This window comes from Citrus sinensis, chromosome 1 (assembly GCF_022201045.2).
Source record: "Citrus sinensis cultivar Valencia sweet orange chromosome 1, DVS_A1.0, whole genome shotgun sequence".
Classification (NCBI taxonomy): domain Eukaryota; kingdom Viridiplantae; phylum Streptophyta; class Magnoliopsida; order Sapindales; family Rutaceae; genus Citrus; species Citrus sinensis.
In genome coordinates this window covers 22,614,769-22,636,082 of record NC_068556.1, presented here as the reverse complement: position 1 = coordinate 22,636,082, position 21,314 = coordinate 22,614,769, and the positions used below count along the sequence as shown (strand labels likewise).

The 21,314-nt window shown below is 39.1% G+C and overlaps 1 protein-coding gene across 3 annotated transcripts; it reads left to right on the top strand.

Annotated features, from left to right (window-relative positions):
- Nucleotides 1-858: 858 nt before the first annotated feature.
- LOC102616926 (chromatin structure-remodeling complex protein SYD) lies at nucleotides 859-20,889 on the top strand. Of its 3 annotated transcripts, none has more exons than XM_006489110.4 (36): nucleotides 859-1,016; nucleotides 1,482-1,602; nucleotides 1,709-1,770; nucleotides 2,373-2,488; nucleotides 2,596-3,378; nucleotides 3,741-3,949; nucleotides 5,369-5,535; nucleotides 5,650-5,714; nucleotides 5,816-6,571; nucleotides 6,649-6,902; nucleotides 7,505-7,602; nucleotides 7,744-7,929; nucleotides 8,081-8,261; nucleotides 8,346-8,540; nucleotides 8,629-8,672; nucleotides 8,908-8,964; nucleotides 9,158-9,254; nucleotides 9,382-9,554; nucleotides 9,634-9,847; nucleotides 10,160-10,285; nucleotides 10,398-10,487; nucleotides 10,951-11,067; nucleotides 11,249-11,329; nucleotides 11,574-11,681; nucleotides 12,132-12,301; nucleotides 12,486-12,564; nucleotides 12,652-12,726; nucleotides 13,196-13,293; nucleotides 13,399-13,506; nucleotides 14,097-14,154; nucleotides 14,242-14,469; nucleotides 14,626-15,877; nucleotides 15,971-17,575; nucleotides 17,676-18,008; nucleotides 18,189-18,320; nucleotides 18,396-20,889. In XM_006489110.4, the coding sequence occupies exons 2-36, from the start codon at nucleotides 1,498-1,500 to the stop codon at nucleotides 20,786-20,788; spliced, it is 10,815 nt and encodes a 3,604-aa protein (XP_006489173.1). In that variant the 5' UTR covers nucleotides 859-1,016; nucleotides 1,482-1,497; the 3' UTR covers nucleotides 20,789-20,889. The 3 variants fall into 3 exon arrangements, with proteins under 3 accessions (XP_006489173.1, XP_006489171.1, XP_006489172.1); XM_006489108.4 differs by having other exon boundaries at nucleotides 15,971-17,593; XM_006489109.4 differs by having other exon boundaries at nucleotides 877-1,016; nucleotides 1,488-1,602; nucleotides 15,971-17,593.
- The last annotated feature ends 425 nt before the right edge of the window (nucleotides 20,890-21,314 follow it).

The window sequence follows — 21,314 nt, the reverse complement described above, 5'->3', positions numbered from 1 at the left end:
TTAACTAAAATATGAAACTTTGATTTACATAAGCAAAAGTCAAATTACTAAGATTAGACGAATAACTAGCAGTTGCTTCCCTTTTACAATCTTACTCGTCCATTTTTACTTCCGATCAGCTGCACCTTCCTCAATCCCCGCAGTCCACGTGTGCTTATGATCCCCTTTTTTGACTCTCGTGTTGAGCAGTTGGTGGAAACTCGACTCTAGCTAACTCACTCTATTACATGAAGTCCGTACGAAATATGCAGGTTCCAGTCTCCGCTAAATCATCTTGTAAAAATAAAATGACGGCGTTTGGTTGATCTGGACCAGATCAGTGATGGAATCGAAGATCTTGAAGGGGCTAGGGCCAGAGAGCAAAGATGAGATCACGACGCAAATGAGGCCTGGGGTTAACAACTTATAGAAGAGCGATGATTGATGAATAGTTAGTTAAGGTTTCAAGGAATGTGAAAAATGAGGACTGGAAGAAGAAATAGTGAATTAATTGGGATTTTTTTTTTTAACTAATCTGGTCGAGTTTAACCCAAAGCGAATCGTAACCTAATTGGACCGTAGAATTCAAACCGTTCAAAATTTAAAATTAACCTAAACCTAATGCCCACGCCCACCATTCTCTATTCGCATTCCATTTCATTTTAATTTTAATCCATTTTAATTTATTAATTAGTAAGCACAGTAACTCATTTCCTTCTTGTCCTTCGTCACGGCAGGTCATCCGCGCATTTCATTCTCATACACTTTATGTTATTTGTTCGGTGAAAAATTAACCAACATTAAATTTTGCCCACATGATAAAGACGTAACCTTCACTTCTGTTGGGGCATTTTGGTAAAAGCGTACGGTTTCTCGCATTGGCAAGTTGTAGGCAACAATGCGAAGGAATATAGAACGACATCGCTTCGATCATTTCGTTTCATTTACGCATCTGTGGCAAAAGCCTTTGTATGTAAAGCGCAAAGCAAGCACCTGGTGTAAACAATAATACTTTATCGGGTCTGATCTCCGATCAGGTAACCACTAAAATACTGTCACCTGAATTGAACACACTTCCCTTTCTTAGGCCCCCGTTTGTTTCCCTAGAAAATGTTTTTGCGGAAATTTACTGTACTCGAATTCATCTTATTTCTTACTGAATTTTTACCGTTTACTTTTTGATACGATAGTTGGCCACATGGTTATGGAGCTCATTGCCTTAATTAAGAAGTCAATTGGTTGAAATATTGAAACCCTAATTTCTATTCCGTCGGTTTTTACGTTAATTGTTGTAAATTAATCCACTGATGCTATATTAGGGTTTGCAGAAAAAAAGAAGAGACAGTATGAATTAGTTGTTTTTTAATATTCAACTTCAGTCTATGGACACACTATGGTTGTATTATTAAGCTGTATCAGAGAATTGTGATAGGGTGCATTTAGAATTCTAAAATTTTGATGCACAATATCTGATTTTTTTTCCCCTTTTCCTCTCTGTTAAGCTTTAGTTGAAATGATATGGCGGCTCCGAACAATGTGGAGTTGGAAGCAGCAAAGTTTCTGCACAAACTCATTCAAGATTCTAAAGATGAGCCTGCAAAATTGGCTACAAAACTTTATGTCGTGAGTATACTTTTTTACGTTTTCTCTCATTATTTTTTTGAAGTGTGCTATATATTTAGAGTTTGTAATTCTATATTTATTTGTCTATGACATGTGATTTCTTCAGATATTGCAACACATGAAGTCCAGTGGAAAAGAGCATTCAATGCCATATCAAGTTATATCCAGGTGTGTCATTACAAATTCCCTGCTAGTTTATTCTATTCTAGTTGCTTTCTGCGGTAAATGTTGAGGTATCTTTTTAGGTTGATCTGGAAATTCGTTTAATGAACCACTAATTAGCAGTCATGAAGTGAATCTAGTTGCTCTCTATGTTGTTATTCACATCCTTTGTGACCTTACCTTTTGCTTGTTTGAATGGAACTTCGTTTGTGGTTAATATATTTGAACATGCTGTTCAGTTGATTAATGTAGCCTACCAGTCCTATGCTTGGAAATGGGAACTGTCTGGGCTTATTAGCATAGCCAATATCATTGGTACCGCAAAGCAATTGCGTAATGGCAGTGTGAATTAACTTCTAGTCTGATGCGGGCTTGAGTTAATTTGATTTTTCCTGCTTGAAAGCCACCTAGGTCAGCTGCTTTTATCTCACCATGTTCTTTTGTCAGCCATCTACAGTTTTGTCATACTCTTACAGCTTGTTGTGTTGCCTTATTTCCATTTTGAATCAGGGACCTAAAATTACTATCCAAAGAGCCTAATCTCTATTTTAGGTGTTAATGTGGTTTGCCCTTGCTGTCTGTTCTATGATGTAATTTCCTTATATTAGGGCTATGGAGACTGTAATCAATCAGAACGGTCTTGATATGGAGGCTTTGAAGTCATCACGCCTTCCTTTGACTAGTGGATCTCAAATCGGGGATTCTTCCACGGCCCAGTGCGCAGGTATGCTTTTTGTTAAACTGCTGCTAGAGACTTATGCATAATTTAATAGTATTCTCATGGTGTTTCTTCGCATATTGGATAAATGAATTAGGAAAATTGTTTTGCAGGATCTTCATCGCAGGTGGCTGGAGTTGTGAAAGATTCTAAGGCAGGCTTGGCTGAAAATGAAATGTCCAAAATCGAACCATTCACTTCTAGCAGGCCACCTGTTGCGCCTAGTGGCGCAGGACATGATTATTATCAGGCATCTGGAACTCACAGAAGCAGTCAGTCTTTTGATCACGAAAGTCCATCTAGTTTAGGCACTAGGTCTGCCAACTCGCAATCGCAAGAAAGACAAAAAGATGGTAAAAAGGCCTCCACTAAGAGGAAGAGGGGGGATTCATCAATTTCCCATGAACCACAAAATGAGAACCCCCAGCAACTTGATTCGCGCAACTCTGTAGTAAATCCAAGGAAAGGGAAGATGAACAAGGTTGATGCACCAGGGGGTTTTTCAGTTAAAGGTGCTGAGCACTCTAACTTTAATATGGTTCCAAGTGGTGGCCAAATGGAGCATTTCTCCTCCTTATCTGGCAATATGAGTTCAATACTCAGAGTCAAGCAAGAGGGCCAAAATGTAACAGAAAAGCCACTGGATTCGGCAAATGTTAGCAATTCAGTACCGAGGGCCTCAAATTCAAAATTCCCTGAAGAGGTGGAAGTCTCCGCATCAGGACAGCAGCAAGGGAATTCCCTTTCTTCTGCAAATGGCGTTCTTGCTTCCAGGGGTACGTGGAATCAAAATAGAGCAGGATTCCCATTTGAAAGATCTCAAGTTCCCAGGTTTCCTGGAAATATGATGATAGAAACTCCGATGCAGCAACCAACAGTTTCATCTCTTGGAGCAAGTAAGGATTTGAAAATTACCATGAAATTTTAACCTGGTTTTAGGTTGTTAATATTAGCGGGAAATTCTTTGATTTTATTTCAACTAAGCAAGAGTTTTTGCTGAAAACAAAGATTTAAAATTGTGTATGTTCAAAGACTCATTTTTATGTATGGAATCTTTTTTTTATTATTATTTTTTTAATCAACCTGTTTTTCTTTTTCTACAATTTGTGTGTTTTATGTGCTGAATGTTTCTAAATTAACAGCAAGAAAATGAGCAATTATATTGGCATTGCTTATTAAGACATCCAAGTATGTAGATATCTTCTGTTCAGTTAATAATGTTATGGTGTTGAATGTTATGGTGTTGCTGAAATTTCAGATGCTTTTGGGAAGGTTCATGGAGCGATGCCTATTGGTCCAAGTTCCTATCCAACTGGAGAATTGGGATCCTCAGCGCTTTCTCCGGTAGAATCCCAGTTGTTTTCAACTAATCGTGGGGATGAAACATCTGCAATGCTTTCAAGTGGAAAGGTTTTGGAGCATGATGGAAGTTCAAATACGTTATCAGATGCAAATAGGGCTGTTCAGGTACATATATTTCAACTTCCTACTTAAAGACTGAATACTATGATTTGCATTTTGAACACTAACTGATACTGCTTAGCTATTCATGGCATGGTTTTCTAACTAGTAGTTTCTTGAAATGATGTGAGGCCTCTCACTGTTGCTAGCTTTGTGCATGATTAGAGGTTTCTTTATGTTATGTTCTAATTGCTTGTTTCCTTGGATTAACTTTTATTTTCCCCTCAGTTTTCTCTTAATGATCTCACAAAAACTTGTAAAGTTTGGTCATTCTGTAAATGTGTTTATTTCATATCAGGTAATGTTTAATTCAGATAAGAAGAGTCAAAATATAAGACCGTATTTTAATTTGGGGCAGGGTTTTGGTCTCCTAAAAATTTTTTAGATGAGGCTGAGAAAGCTGATGGAATATTGATCCATGTGATTCCTCTTCCCATTGGTATAGGGTGAAGGGGGAGATCTTGGGTTCTATTAGACCTGGATGTGCCAAAGTTATTTCCAGAGCAACAGTAGCCATGAGAAAACTATTTTCTCCACCTATATTCTTTGGGTGCAGAAGGCCTGTGAAGAAAATAACATTGGGTTCATACCTATGTGTAGTTTACATATGAAATTGGCTTAAGTATTTATGGACTTTTGTAAAACTTTTGTTTTCATATTTTAGAATATAGATTTCCCCCTTATATCTGTCTGGAGCAAGGAAATGAGGTGGTGACCAATCCAATGTATGTGATAGCTTGTTATGGTCTTTATTTCTTGTTTCTGAGGCAGTCGGAGAGCTATTTTGTGATGACCTTTTTTTTCTTCTTCTTCTTAGATTGAGGATAGTACGAGGCTATATGAGTTAAATATTCTTGCGTAGATTGGATTGTGGGATGTTTAGCTTTACTGGTGATTGGTATCAGTTTTAGCTTTCTTTTCATGCAGTATACTTACATTTTCTTGCAACATAACATAAACAAATTCTTTCCAGAAGCTAGCTAGCTTACTGTAATGTTATCATTTTCAAACATATTATTTTAGTAATTCCTCTACTTCAGATGCTCTGTCCTATTTTTGGATTGTTAAATTCTTACCGTAGTCTTTAAAATTTTCTTTATTTCACTTTGATTTTGTAAATTGATCAATGTTGATCTCGGTCATTTGTTTGTATGAAGTTTTTCAAGGGTGGAGGCAGAACTGAGCTTCTAGAATTAGGAGAAAGAAGATACAAGGAAATATTTTCGATTGCTTTGGTTACTAGCTTTAATGTTATTATTTTCAAACAAATTAGGATCATATACTTCAGATGCTTTTTTCCTGAATTTTGGCTTTCTTACTTTAGTCTGTAAATTAATGGCACTCTGCCTTTTGGGTTTCATCTTCATTTGTTTCTCTCTTTTCACAAGTACAATGCCTTCTTTTTGTTTAAAAAAAAAAAAACAGGTTGGCCGCCAAAATAGTGTTCCTGGTACGGCTATGCTTAGGACCATGGCTTCTAGGGATACAGGTAAATCTTCTGTTTCCCAGACTCCTGTATTCTCAGGCATGCCTTTTAAGGAACAGCAGCTGAAGCAGCTTCGAGCCCAGTGCCTTGTTTTTCTAGCATTCAGGTACATGCTCTTATGGCGTCTACTTTTAGCTTTACAAGAATGGGATTTATGCTGCTTAAACTTTTGTTTGGTCAAGTTGGTTCATTGTTTTTCAATTTTTATTTTTAAATGCAGAAATGGTTTGGTTCCAAAGAAACTGCATCTTGAAATTGCACTTGGAAACATCTTTCCGAGAGAAGGTAACCAATTAACGCACAAAAATGCACACTCAAACACAAAAAAAAGAAAAAAAGAAAAAAAGAAAAAAAGAAATTCATTTATTTACTTGCTGAAACATCAGGGGGCAACGTAGATGGGTCACGCAGAGAGCTGGTTGATACCATGAAAGTGCAATCGTCAAATGATCCAAGTAGCGCTCCTGGTGTAACTGCACCATATGGAAGGCTTGGTAATGCAAGGGAAACTGATAGAATACCACCAGGAGGTTCATCTTCTGGAGGATTCCTGGAGGCTGACTCCTCATCCAAAGAGGTTGAAAACTTAAAAATGATGGATAAAAGTGGTCCGCCTGCTGACCACTCTATACATGCAGAAGAAAGGAAACAGCTGGCTACAGGGAAACTGGAGGCAGAAATGCAAAGTCAAGAAACAGCGGAGTCTCAGGCATTTTTTACCTCTGCATCTCAGCAGCTTGAATCTGCTAGCACAAGGGGCACTTTAGCTATTACCAACCCTGTGAATGATGTGGAAAATGGCCATCTATTTATTGGAAGGGCTAATGTAGCTTCTGTAACTGGCATAAATAAACCAATGAACTCTGAGATAAATAGCTGGACTGGTATTGGTAGTCAGAATGAGGTTCCTAGAAGACCTCTACCAGCCCCCACAGTTCAGCATGAATTGGTGAAAGACAATGATCCTACTCAGTTTAAAAGTTTTGGTCACAGTGGTGCTTCAGGAAATCAACATGCCAATAGTCACTTGTCCTCCTTTTCGATTAGAGATCAATGGAAACCTGTGTCTGGAACTGATAGTGATCGTTATTCTTTGATTCCTGTGAAGGATGCTAGTGGGATGCTAAGACATACGTCCCAGGGTGAGAACCATACCATCAAACTATTCTATAACGTTTGTTACTGCTTTCCTGATGATTGTGTTTTGCATTTTTATCAGATGATCCAAAGTTTTCTGATGGGAGTAGAACCATTCCAGTTGATAACTCTGTAAGAAATGGTATCTCTTTGACAACAGAACAAGATGAGGAAGATAAGTCATTGCACACTGATTCACCACCTGCTCCAAAGTACACCATGTCAGAGAAGTGGATTATGGATATGCAGAAAAGGAAACTCTTGGTTGAGCAAAACTGGATACTGAAACAGCAAAAAACAAAGCAAAGAATGTCTACCTGTTTTAACAAGCTAAGGGTCGGTTACGGATTTTTCTCTTCGCCCTTGAATGCATATTTTTATCCTTGTTGGTTAAGCATTCTTATGTTGTGGATTGCACCTGCCTTAAGGTTGATTTAGTTGAGTTTTATTCCATTATTGTCCTGAAGGGGGTTGGGGAATTAAAATTTGCTGTCTTATCTTGATTGGTGCCAATGTTAGTATCTCTTATATTTGATCATTGGCTACAGTAATGTGAAGTTCTTAGAACTGTTTAAGCCATTCAGTGTCCGCTAGGAGTGAAGGTTTTGCATCTTGTTTTTTTGAGAATATCTCCGCATAAAATGAAATTGAGACAGAAGAGCTCAAAGAAGTAAGAATATTTTTAATTTCATTGATCTCAAGTATATATGCATATAATCAGAAATCATGTGTGGCCCTGAGCAATTGCTCAGAAAGATGAAAGATATGAGGGAGTTGTCGGTGCTTTTTGGTCTACTGTGTATTTTAGAACCTGCCTTCTTTCAAAATTAGCTGTTCTTGCCTTTATATGATGTCCCTTTTGTTAGTGTGAAAGATACACTGGAAAATAAGCAAATATTACATGTACGGTATTACTTATTAAAATGGTTAACATGCAGGAAAGTGTGAGCTCGTCTGAAGATATCTCAGCCAAAACCAAAAGTGTAATAGAACTGAAGAAGCTGCAGTTGTTGGGACTTCAACGTCGTCTAAGGAAGTAATTGACTATCTCAATCTTTGAATGTTGTTTCTTTTCTGTCTTAGCAATTTTAATTTTTATTATAATAAAAATTGTTTTCAGTGCACTTGTGCTTGTTGTAACTTTGTCAGTTTAACACTATACGTTTCATTTGGGCAGTGATTTTCTGAATGACTTTTTTAAGCCTATTACAACTGACATGGATCGGTTGAAATCATACAAGAAACATAGACATGGTAGAAGGATAAAACAACTTGAAAAGTTTGAGCAGAAAATGAAGGAAGAACGACAAAAGAGGATCCGTGAAAGACAAAAGGAGTTCTTCAGTGAGATAGAAGCTCACAAGTATGTGTAGTTTTGTCTGCTTATCTACCATTGTGTTCACCATTTGTTTTTCTGAACCATTGGATTAGATATCTGCATTCATTGTTCTTAATGTGGTTTGCTTTTGAGATTAATTTGTCCTTTTGACTAACTTGATGGTAATGAACTACAGGGAGAGACTTGATGAAGTATTCAAAATAAAGAGAGAACGTTGGAGGGGTGTTAATAAATATGTGAAGGAGTTCCATAAAAGAAAGGAACGTATTCATCGTGAGAAGATAGACAGAATCCAGCGAGAAAAGATTAATTTATTAAAGATAAATGATGTGGAGGGATATCTGCGAATGGTGCAGGTTTGATTTGGATACTGGACTTTCCCAATGTAAGATCAAATTCTACTTTCTTTTCTTTGCATAATATTTGTGTCATATGTATAGGATGCCAAATCAGATCGTGTTAATAAACTGCTCAAAGAGACAGAGAAGTATCTTCAGAAGCTTGGATCCAAGCTACAGGAGGCAAAGTCTATGGCAAGTCATTTTGAAAATGAGATGGATGAAACACGAACTGTTAGTGTTGTTGAGAAGTATGAGCCTGCTGTGGAAAATGAAGATGAAAGTGACCAGGCAAAGGCAAGTTGGTTTTATCCACTCTTTTTGTCTCCCTTTTGTTATCTTATTTTTTTTTCCTCTCGTCATTTTTTTTTCCATCTGATTGCAGCATTACTTGGAGAGTAATGAGAAGTACTATTTGATGGCCCATAGGTATGGATATTATGCACTTGAGCATTTACTGTTAAGGACTGATAACTTCTTATTTTTTGTCACTCTATTTGAGGGGTAGCTGTCTTTAGCCTCTTTTTTTTTTTTTTTCGCCAGGGGGGTGTCTTTTTTCCCCCCTTGAAGCCTTTATGTTTACCCTGTGAGTGCTTTTAGAAATGAGACCTCAGACTTCAGACTGATATTGTCAAATACTTATTCTGTGTGTTGTTTTCTGCAGTATAAAAGAGAGCGTTTCAGAGCAGCCAACTTGTCTTCAGGGTGGAAAATTAAGGGAGTGAGTAAAACTTAAGTTTTAGTTTATCGTTCTAAGTACATGCATATATACATACGTGCATATGTATGTATGTCTGTGGACTTATGCACCGAAAAATATATATGTATGGATGTGTGGGGTGTTTCCTGTTCTTATTTTGTATTGATTTAGTTTTTTGTATTAGCTTCTAACATTTGTGTTGCTTGACCTTCAGGTACCAAATGAGCGGTCTTAGATGGCTGGTTTCACTGTATAACAATCAATTGAATGGAATACTTGCTGATGAAATGGGCCTTGGGAAAACTGTCCAGGTACATTTTGAGTTTGTTATACTGTGATTTCAATCTAATTAATAAGTTGTTATGCTGTAGTGCTTTTGTATTTGTTTGTGATAAGAATCTAGTTTCACTGCATCACCATCATTTGAATCTTCTGCAGGTTATTGCTCTAATTTGTTACCTTATGGAAACCAAAAATGATAGAGGACCCTTTCTGGTGGTTGTACCATCGTCAGTTCTACCTGGATGGGAGTCGGAAATAAACTTTTGGGCCCCCAGAATACATAAGATTGTGTATTGTGGGCCTCCAGAGGAGAGGCGAAGGTTATTTAAGTAAGAACATAGGCATAAAGAAACTACTTTTTGATATGCTTTTTGTTCAGTGTGTAATGGCTGTTCTCTTGTATTCCAGGGAAAAGATTGTGCATCAGAAATTCAATGTCCTTTTAACAACTTATGAGTATCTCATGAATAAGCACGATAGACCAAAACTAAGCAAAATACAGTGGCATTATATTATAATTGATGAAGGCCACCGCATCAAAAATGCATCTTGCAAGTTGAATGCGGACTTGAAGCACTATCAGAGTTCTCATAGATTGCTATTAACTGGAACGCCACTACAGGTTTCAGACTGTCTTTTCTCACGCCCATAACTCTTCCCTTGATCCTGAATTTATCCCAGTTGAAAAAAAAAATACATATCTTTATCCAAACCGCCGTTCATGCATCTCCACATGAAACTATTATGTCTCTATCTTCTAATCCACATGGTAATAAAGGAAAATGATTGGAAAGTTAATCGATGATGTGAATATTCATGGACATGTGAAAAATTATATTTGTCAACTCCTGTATGTAGGCATTATCTGGTTCTTACTTTCTCTACTTGTTGATGACACAACTCACTTAATACTGTTCATGGCTCTTCCGTTCAGAACAATCTTGAAGAACTTTGGGCACTACTCAACTTCTTGTTGCCAAATATATTTAATTCATCTGAGGATTTTTCTCAATGGTTCAACAAACCCTTTGAAAGTAATGGAGACAATTCTCCTGATGAAGTAAGATTTTGGGTTGTTTAGTTTTTCAAGCGGTGATGTTTTCCTGTCTTTTTAAAAAAATTGAGTTACATGTTACTAACTTAGCTTAAATCTTGTGGCTCTTTGTCAATAGGCTCTACTGTCCGAGGAGGAGAATCTGTTGATCATAAACCGTCTGCACCAAGTTCTACGACCATTTGTGCTGCGGAGGCTGAAACACAAGGTCCTTACATCATATATATGCTTATTGAACTGGAGAATTATGTATATGTTAGCATGAGAGGGTTATTCATGTTGGTAAAATCTTGAACCATCGGTGGCCTCTAGCTGCAAATAGCATCCTTGTGGGCTTTTCCCCTTCTTGACCCCCCGCTCCTGCTGCATCCCCTGTCAACACTCTCTTTCTCTTGTCTTCTTCCATGTTCTCTTTCTGTATTTGGTGGATGTATGAATATCAAATCCTTTGTAGTACCAAACTAGTTCTTTCCTATTAGTCCAGTTGTTTGTATACCAGCTGGCATGCCTAATTCACCCACGATGAATTTGTTTTCTAGTTTCGGTTAGCACTTCATATTACAATGAGAAATGTGACGTTTGGGTTTTTTCATATCTATGTTTTGTTAGAGGTTGAGGTTTTGAGAGTCTTTGTATATTGACTTCTTCATTTTGTAAATTCTTTATGATAGGTTGAAAATGAACTGCCTGAGAAGATTGAGCGACTTATAAGATGTGAGGCTTCTGCATACCAGAAGCTCTTAATGAAGAGGGTTGAAGAAAATCTTGGCTCAATTGGGAATTCGAAGGTTCCGTTTGTAGAATTTATTCTCGGTTTATTTTTTATATTATTTCATTGTGAAGGATTTCCTGAAAAGTCCAATTTGTCAGGCAGTTACAATTATGTGCAACAACATTTAAACCACACGATGTGTCTGTTGGACAACTATCATCAAGTGTGCTAACCTTAAATGTCATTTCTTTTTTCAGGGACGGTCAGTTCACAACTCTGTTATGGAGCTTCGGAATATATGCAATCATCCCTATCTCAGCCAGCTTCATGCAGAGGAGGCATGTCCTTTTCCTACGTATTGAACTTTGTTTCGGAAAAATTGTGGAGGACAGGAGAGGGACAAACGCCCCTTTCCCCCAAAGCACCCGCACACACACACAACAACAACAACAATAACAAAGCTTTCTCAAATTGCTTTTTTGTTCTTTACCTATATTGTTTTGAGACCACAGCCAGCGGTGAACTTTTACTGATTTTGCACTGCCCTTTAATGCAAATTAACATCTGATCACCTTTTTGTAGGTTGATACTTTAATTCCTAAGCATTATCTTCCTCCAATTGTTAGACTTTGTGGGAAGCTTGAGATGTTAGATAGATTACTACCGAAACTGAAAGCAACAGATCATCGGGTATGCTGATTCATTTACATTTCTGGCACTTGATGTTCATTGTATTTTGAAAATGCTTGGGGAGAATACTGTTAGCAGTTCGCTGAGTTTATTGAAAGTTTGTTTTTTGTGAAGAATTATTACTATATGGCTTTTTGACCTTGCCTGTTGTTGTATTGTTGTTTCAAAAGCTGCAGGCATTAATGATCTTTTTTTGGTGCATAATTGACTCTTTTTTCTTTAATATGATGGGATATCTTTTTCATTTTTTGGGGTCACTTTGAATACATGATGCGTTATGAAATGTCTTTGTTTTCTTCTGGTAGTTTCTCAACAAGTTGGATGTAGGTCAATGTGCTAGGAAGATCCTCAATGTACATTTGTGCCTTGTTTTTAAGAAAGGGTTACTGTCTGATATCATATCTCATCAATCACTTCAGTGTGTCTAACTCTTGGGTTGTACTTTTCCAGGTTCTTTTCTTTTCTACAATGACTAGGCTGCTTGATGTCATGGAGGACTATCTCACTTTCAAACAGTACCGGTATCTTAGGTTGGATGGGCATACATCTGGCGGCGACCGAGGGGCCCTCATTGATAAATTTAACCAACAGGATTCACCCTTTTTTATATTTCTGCTCAGGTTATTCTTCATTCCGTAATAAGTCTTGATGCTTTTCTATTGTTGGGCTATCTTTTTTCAATGTTGTTTTAATTGTTTAATACTGCCATGCTGTGTTGTTTTTAATGCTCTCATTTTATTTATTTTTGTTTCTATGATTTCACTGAATGAATTTGGATGTGAATGACATTATTTTTGGTAATAGCATTCGCGCTGGTGGAGTTGGAGTTAATCTTCAAGCTGCTGATACAGTCATTATATTCGACACTGACTGGAATCCTCAGGTAAAATATAAATCTGCCCCCTTGTTTTGTATCCCTATTCAGTTATGATTCTAGAGCTAATTTGCTTTATCGTTGGCCTATTTTCAGGTTGATCTGCAAGCACAAGCAAGAGCTCATAGAATTGGCCAGAAGAGGGATGTGCTTGTTCTTAGATTTGAAACGGTGAGTATCATTTCTCTGCATGCCTGCCTTTTGGGGCAAGTTTATTCTCAAGTGGAATTGGAAACACACTATGTTCTCTTGCATTTTAAATGATACTAGAAAATAATTAGGGATTGATGCTGATTGAAGAACAAAATTAATGAGATCTGAAGGCATATAAAATCCGTAAGTCATACTGAGTATACAAAGTATCCATACAAACTTTTTATACCAATGTGACGTTGTTATATCACTTCCAGATCTTCTCATGAAGTTATTTCATTTACCCTTTTTTTATGTTTTTCACTCATTCATTACTTCCATGCTACATTATTTTGACTTGAGAGTTTGTACAAGTTTTTTTGTCTAGTATTATTGAATCCTTGTGCTAGTGGCAGATTCAGGGGATTGCAAGTTCGTATCGTATATTTAATATTGTCTTTGAATATGTATTTGCTAAATTATCTTTGCCAACTTATTTTGTGACAAGGTTCAAACTGTTGAGGAACAAGTTAGAGCTTCAGCGGAGCACAAACTGGGAGTTGCTAATCAGAGCATTACTGCTGGTTTTTTTGACAACAATACAAGGTGAATGAAAGTAATTATTTGTCAATTTTTGCTGCATGAACTTATGGGCACTTGTAGAATATTTCTTATGAATTTTCTGAATAGAATATCTTAATTTGATGCCAGTGCCGAAGATCGTAGGGAATACTTGGAATCTCTACTGCGGGAGTGTAAGAAAGAGGAAGCTGCACCGGTATTGGATGATGATGCTCTAAATGATCTCTTAGCTCGCAGGTAACTCTTATTTGAAGTTTTTTTCTCCTTAGTTCTCTGCTTATGATATGCGGTAACCTGTTAGATATGAGGCAATGGGGCTCACTAGAGGCCCTTATTATTGTTTTAAGTTTAATTGAACTCAATCTCTGATAAAAAATTGATGATTCAGTTGTGTATCTTTTTTTTAATTATTATAATAAATCAAGCAAGCTTTCTGAATTTGTATGCTACCTTTTTACTTGAAATAAGGTTATAAAAATATGTCATGACTTACATTAGCTGAGAATTTCTGAAACAAGTAGGTGTTGCTCGCTGCATTTATGTTTCAATGGACTCAATGGATCCCTGCATGGCGATGTCATTATTCTTAACTGTTCTTGCCATGATTTGTTTTTATGTTTCATTTAAAAAACAAATGCGGTGTCTACGTTTTTCCTGTAAATCCTTAATTCTCTCATTTCTTAAATCTATTCGTTCCCAGTCCAACAATGAAATGCCTGCTCCCACAAATTTTTCGGTTTTTGAGCATGGTGTCTATCCTTTTCTTTTTACAAGTTTTACATTTTTTGCTTCCTTGTATTAAATGCGATTGTCTCTTATGTTGACAGTGAATCAGAGATTGATGTATTTGAATCAGTTGACAAACAAAGGCGGGAAGAAGATATGGTGTGCTCATTAGTGTTTGAATCCAGGTTCTCTGTGCTTACTGCTTCTGCATAAGAAATGCCTCACTGGTACTTTAAATATTTGCAGGCAACATGGAGAAAATTGATAAGGGGACTTGGAACTGATGGTGAGCCTTTGCCTCCCTTGCCTTCTCGCCTTGTTACAGATGATGATCTGAAGGCATTATATGAAGCCATGAAAATATATGATGCGCCTAAAACTGGGGTATCACCTAATGTGGGGGTAAAGCGCAAGGGCGAGCATCTTGGGGCCCTGGATACACAGCATTATGGAAGAGGCAAAAGAGCAAGAGAGGTCTGTTGATAAAATATGATTTTTTGATGCTTGAGCTTGCCTTGTGTGATTTCTTCTGTCTCTCTCCTATTATTTTCATTATATTATTTTTAGAGATGCAAGAGCCTATTTAGTCTAGTATCAGTTTTTCCAATTTTGATGTTTTTTTTTTGTTAGGTGCGGTCCTATGAAGAACAATGGACCGAAGAGGAATTTGAAAAGATGTGTCAGGCTGAATCCTCTGATTCCCCAAAATTGAAGGAAGAAGGATTAGAGAAAAGCTTGCCAACAGTTGTTAGCAGCTCTGCACCAGCTGTTTATAGCACAGAACCTCCTGCTCCACTCCTTCCTCCTCCACCACCCTCTCTGGATCCTCCACAGCTGCAGCAAAGCAAAGAGGTCACTCCACCATCTAAACGGGGACGTGGAAGGCCAAGAAGAGCAGATAAATCTCCTGTTCCAGTGGTTCTCCCAGCACCTTCTGGAACAGTCAAAGTTGAGAAAGACGCAATGACCGGCCAGTCAACATCCGCTTCTGCTTCATTGCCTGGATCCACTACTTTAAGTGGTGTCAGTGGATCTGCACAACATGTTATGGTAGGGATTGCTCCTAGCTCTCAGCCAACCACTGCTTTTGTTCCTGTTGCCCCTGGATCTCAATCTGCCTCCGCATGCCCTTCCACGCCCATGCAACCAAAGGGACGAGGCCGGAGGATTCAGAGTGGAGAGCAAGTACCTCGGCGTAGGGGAAAGAAAATTGGTTTGGTATTGCCTGCTGCATCAGATGACATACCTAGCCCTGGTCCTGATCCAAAAACAAATGAGCAGCCCCAGAGTGAATCCCTGAATCCATCAGGGGGTGAATCTACTGCTACAGATGGAAATGTTTCTAGCATTCCTACAGCCCCGGTTCCTGACTCTGTATCACCATCTGCCGTAAAGGGTCAAAGTGGAACTATTGATCCTTCTTCTGCAGTTGCTGCTTTGAATTCTGAGCTAAACACAAATTTAGCTACTGCTCCTCCTGTGCCTCAACCCTCCCCTCAATTCTCTTCGGTATCGATGCAAACTAAAGGGCAGAGCAGGAAGACACAAAGCGGAGGGGTCACACCCCGGCGCAGAGGAAAGAGACAAGCACTGGGGTCACCACCTATTTCTGATGTTTCTGCTGGTCCAGAATCAAAATCAAATCTTCAATCAGAAAATAACTCTGGGGGTTTGAGGTTAAGTAAATCCGTTTCCGTGGGAAAACAAGAGGCTCTTTCTCAGGAATTGTCAAATAAGATCCAAGTGCAACCATGTGGAGTTGCTACTTCTGCGGACATTGCTGGTCCAGATCAGAAACCTGTCGAGCAATCAGTCCGTGTAGTCCAAAGCAACCAGCCAATAAACCTACCAGCAACTCATGATAGTTCCAGCCAACCTTCTGGTAAGAACTAGGCATATGCATGTTTGTAAAATTGTGTTAAATTAAGGGTGTGATATAGCCTTTTGAATTGAGATTCTTTTCAAAACGTTGCAGGTTCTACCTCTGCACAAGTTCCAAGTATGGATTTAGGTAATGTTACTTCTGACACAAAGGAGGTCTTATCCGAAAATTCCTCTTCGAAGGGTGCGCTATCAAATATGAAGGCTGTTGAGAGGGTCAATATCCAAAGTTTTGAGGAAAAAGCTTGTACTAATGCATCAAAGTCAAAGGCCACGTTGCCAGCTCTTGATTCTATAACTGAACCATATACTGGTTCTACCAATACAGAAGGCATCAGTAACACGATCCATCATGTTTCAGGGGCAGTTGCTGCCAGAACTCCATCAATTTCTACTTCTGCTCCTGCAGCTTCTCTATCTATCCCTCCTCAGGCTTCTGTATCTGTTCCGGTGAAAAGGCATGGTCGAAAGACTCCAACCACAGGAGAAGCACCCAGGCGAAGGGGAAAGAAACAGGGTTCAGGACCTTCAATTCCTGATGGTTCAGCAGTGTTTGATGCAAAATTAAACCAGCAATCACAGAACAAATCCAGGGATTCCTTTGGGAGCAAAACCATTTCACTGAGAAGCAAGCAAGAGACTGCTGATGTTAATGATGTTGCTCGTGTCATGAAGGAGATTTTTTCTGAAACTTGCTCATCGAAAGCTAAAACTGGTGACTCTTCTTTGAATGAAGGCAAGGATGCTTCTATTAGAGCTTTATCCAGTAGTAGCGCCATTGCAGAGGTGGCCAAAAAGCAAAGTTCAGATGATAAAACATGTTCAGTAACGCCAACTGTGGAAACACCCCCTCCCGGTTTTAACTCTCCAAATGAAAATCATGGAGAACTAACAGGAACTAAAAATGATGTGAGTGTTAGAGGTGATCATACTCCTGTTTCTGGCCACACTCTTGCTTCTAAGACTGAAGCTCTTAAACCTGAGAATAAGGCACAAGCTGGCCATATTGAAAACATAGCTAATTCAAGTCCAGATGATAAATCACTTCCAATGGTGCCAAATTTGGAGACAGCTCCACCAGGTTTTGACATTCCAATTGAAAAGCATAATGAACAGTCTAGGAATCAAAATAATCCAGAAGTCAAAGGTGAGGAAACTCCTGTTTCAAGTGAGGCTCCTGCTTCTACTGAAGCTTTCGAACAAGAAAAAGTAACCAATACTAGCTCTTTTGTCAACTTGGCCGATTTGAGTTCAGATGATAAAACATGTTCAGTGACGCCAGCTATGGAAACAGCTCCAGGTTTTGACATTCCAATTGAAAAGGGTGTAGAACAGTCTGGGACTGAAATTGATGCGAAAGTCAAATGGAAGAATACTCCTCTTCCTGGTGAGGCTATTGTTGCTGGGATTGAAGTTTTTAAACCTGAGAACAAGACTGATGGTGATTCTGTTGAAAAGTTGGAGGACACTGTTGATGATCATTCTCTAGTGAAAGAACTGATTCACAGGAGCCCGGACCATTCAGATATGGTGATTGGTAATGTTCCTGGAAACACATCAGAGGACTCTTCAAAAATGCCTTTGGAAACTCCTCTCATCATGAAAAGCACTGAAGGACCCTCTGTTTCTATGAAAGCCGATGATGTTGCTGATCATTCTAGGGAAACACCAATTCTTTCTGGAAGTCCCATTAATTCAGGTGTAGTGGAGCCTTCTGGTATGACCCGTAGTAGTTTGATAGATGAAAATAATCTTTTATTTCAGCAAGTCTTCCAAATTAACATTTTTGGCTATTACAGGTACTGAATGTTCCACAGTTTCTGTAAAAACTGATGTTGGAAATCATCCTCAAAATGTTGAGCCTACTTCTGCAAGTCCGGAACGTTCTGGTCCTCAAAATTCAGCTGTGGGATTTTGTGACAAATCTGAAATTCCCTCAATGGAAGCTGAAGTGGCTAAATGCCCTTCTGATGCTATTGTTAATAATCTTTTGGAAACTCCTCTTGATATCAAAAGCATTGGAGGACCCATAGTTTCCATGAAAGCTGCTGATGTCGCTGATGCTGATCATCCTTTGGAAACTGCTGTTGAACTTGGAAGTCCGGTTAATTCATGCACAGTGGAGCCTTCTGGTATGCTTTGTACCGATTTTCTAAAAAAAATTGATTCTTCTTTGAATGAGTGTCCCATGGGTTCCCTAAAAACTGATAATATTGGCAATCATGCTCAAGAAGCTCTGCCAACTTCTGCATGTCCTGCTCAAAATTTTTCTTTGGAATTCTGTAAGAAGTCTGACATTCCCTCAATTGTAGCTGAAGCTGCTGAACGTTCTTCTGAAACCATTGCCGAACGATCTCTGGATAATCCTCTCAGTATTGAAGGCATTGGACTATCAGTTTCTGCGAAGACTGATGATGTTGCTGATCATCCTGTGGAACCTCCTGGTATGATTCGTACTAATTGTCTAGACAAAATTGATTCTCTTAGTGATTCTCCAGTAGTAACATGTGGTATTACAGGTTGTGACAAATCTGATATTGCCTCAATGGAAGCTGAAGCTGCTGTGTGCTATTCTGAAACAATTGTTGAAAGTCAAGTTCTCACTAAGGCCCTCAATGTTGGAATTGCTCTTGATAAAACTGAGATAGCTACAAGCTGTGACACTGCCTCTTTGGATGACTCTCATGACAATGGCAATGTGGAAGTACTTTGTGGTGGAACTGGTGATAAAAAAGCTGACTGTAAAATGGAACCTGATTGTTTGGTTGCTTCTGATTCTGTTAATATGGAACTGGTTCCAAGAGACTTTGTTGTGGGAAGGAGAGATGGTGATATCGAGATTTTCAATATGGAAGGAGGCCCGTCCAATGCTCTATTATCATCTTCAAAAGATATCATTGCTGAATCTGCCAAAGCAGATGTTGTTCCGGATGAACATGGTAAAGTGCAACTACTTCCGGGAGCTGATAATCCAGAGGGTGGTGTGATTGTGCCTGAACACAAGTCTGAAAACATGGGAGAAAAAGATGATATCTCTTCTGAGCATGCATTTGGGAGCTCGTTAGTACTGCAAGATAAGGCATCTGAAGCTGAAATTGGTGACAGAATAGATGAACCTCAAGTTGATGGGTTTTCACCAAGAAGTATGTCTGGAGTGGTTGATGAGCTTGTAGATGAAGCAGGTGATCATATGGGTGTTTCTCATTCTCCGGTTCATGTAGTTGAACGAGAGAAATCTGAGGAGTTGGGCCTGCCTTCTTTGTCTTCGGCGACCAAGGAAGAAAAGATTGATGGCTCTCTTGATAAGGACCCTGATAGCAATTTAGTCGTTTTGGAGGATTCAAAAGGATCAATAGGTGATCAAATGGATTGTTGTCAGAGTGGTGTGGTTGTGCCAGAAAACTTATCTGACTTCTGTCAGCCTTCATCCTCTTTGGCGCCTTGGGAAGCAAAGATTGATGGGTCTTCTGAGAAGGATCCTGTTAGCAGCCAATCAGTACTGGAGGGTTCAAAAGAGACTGTAGCTGAAGCAGGTGATCAAATGGATATTTCTATCATGCCAGAGAAACTACCTGAGCACTTGGGTATTCCTGCATCCTTGGCGACTCCTGAAGAAAAGACTGAGGGCTCAGAGAAGGATCCAGATAGCAGCTTTGCAGCACAGGAAGATCCAAAAGAATCGGTAGTCGAGGCTGGTGATCAAATGGGTGTTTCTCTAGGTGGTGCGACTGTAATGGAAAAGTCATCTGAGGACTTGGCCACGCCTCCATTATCCTTGGCAAATGAGGAAGAAATGATTGAGGGCTTTGACAATGATCCAACAGGCATCTCAATGGCAGTGATGGATTCAAAAGAGTGTGCAGCTGAAGCTGCCGATCAAATGTGTGTTTCGGATGGTTGTGTGGTTGTAACAGAGAAGTTATCTGAAGACTTGGGTCTTAATCCATCTTCCTCAGAAACCAAGGAGAAAAAGATTGAGGGATCTTCTGAGAAGGATCCAGTTAACAGCTCAGTGACTGTGGAGGATTCAAAAGGATTTGAAGCTGAAGCATGTGATCAATTACATGTTTTACAGGGTGGTGGTGTGGTGGCAGAAACTGTTCAAGAAGAAGAAAAGACTGAGTTGTCTCGTGAGAAACAACCTATTGGCAGCTCAGTGGATGATGAGTCAAAAGGACCTGAAGTTGAACCCTGTGAACAAATGGATGTCAGGGGCGACGGGATTGTGCCAGAAACTGTTCCAGAAGAGTTGGGTCTTCCTTCATCTCCCATGGTAGTTGAGGAAGAAAAGATTGAGGGTTTGTCTGAGAAGGAACCCTCTGCCAGTTCAATCCCACGGGGTGAGTCAAAAGGGCCTGATGCTGAAGCCAACAACATAGTTGATGCTGAGGGTGGTGGGAACATGCAGCAAACTGTTCCACAAGATTTGGGACTACCTTTGTCTTCTTCGGATGTTGAGGAAGAAAAGATTGAGGGTTTTTCAAAACCTGTTGGCAGCGAGAAGGAATCCATTGCCAGTGCAGTGCCGCTGGATGAGTCAAAGGGGCCTGATGCAGAAGTTAGCAGCCAAACAGCTATTGAGGGTGGTGGGGTCGTGTCCATACCTGTTCCAGAAGAGGCGGATGGACCTGCATCCTTCTTGGCAGCTGAAGAAGAAAAGAATGAGTGTTCTGATAAAGAACCAGTAGGCAGCTCAGTATCGCAAATTGAGTCAAAAGAACCTGAAGCCAAAGCCTTCGAACCAATGGATGTTGTTGATGGTGCGGTCGCACTTGAAAATACATCAGAAGGTATGGGTGGACCTTCACCTCCTTTAGTGATAGCGGAAGACAAGACTGAAAACGAAATTGAGGAGGACCCTGTTGTTAATTCAGTTGCGGTGGAGGAATCAAAAGGGTCTGAAGCTGATTAAAGTGTATTAAATTAGTGTTCTTCATGTACAGTACTTTTTGTTCAAATTACTTGCAATATGCAAGGGATTCTACCATATATATAAGATAATTGGTTAATGAATGCATTGCCTGGTAAATATAATTTCAATTTTTAAGAAGATAGAAGAGTATTCTCACAATTGAGTTCGTGTAGGTTCTATATAATTTCAGGTGGCTTGGAGACTCAGCTTTCAGGTCTCAGATTTCTTCACGTCCTGGTCTAGCTTATGCAAAATTACAGAGCTATTGTATTATTTAATATATATACTGTTAATCAAGGACTTAAGATTTTTTTGGCATCCCCAGTGCATTCGAAGATTAGGGGAAACGTAATTACATTGTCATTGTGTTAAGAGCAAGAAACGTTCTGTATTATGCCTCTCTCTGTGTTGAAAGCAACTAAAGCCGCTGATAGCATTTGTGGTAGGTGTAGAGTCAACAGTGTGTGTTTTCCATTGATTGATGATTTTTTTTTAGGATGGTGTTATTTACACAATTACACTGCTA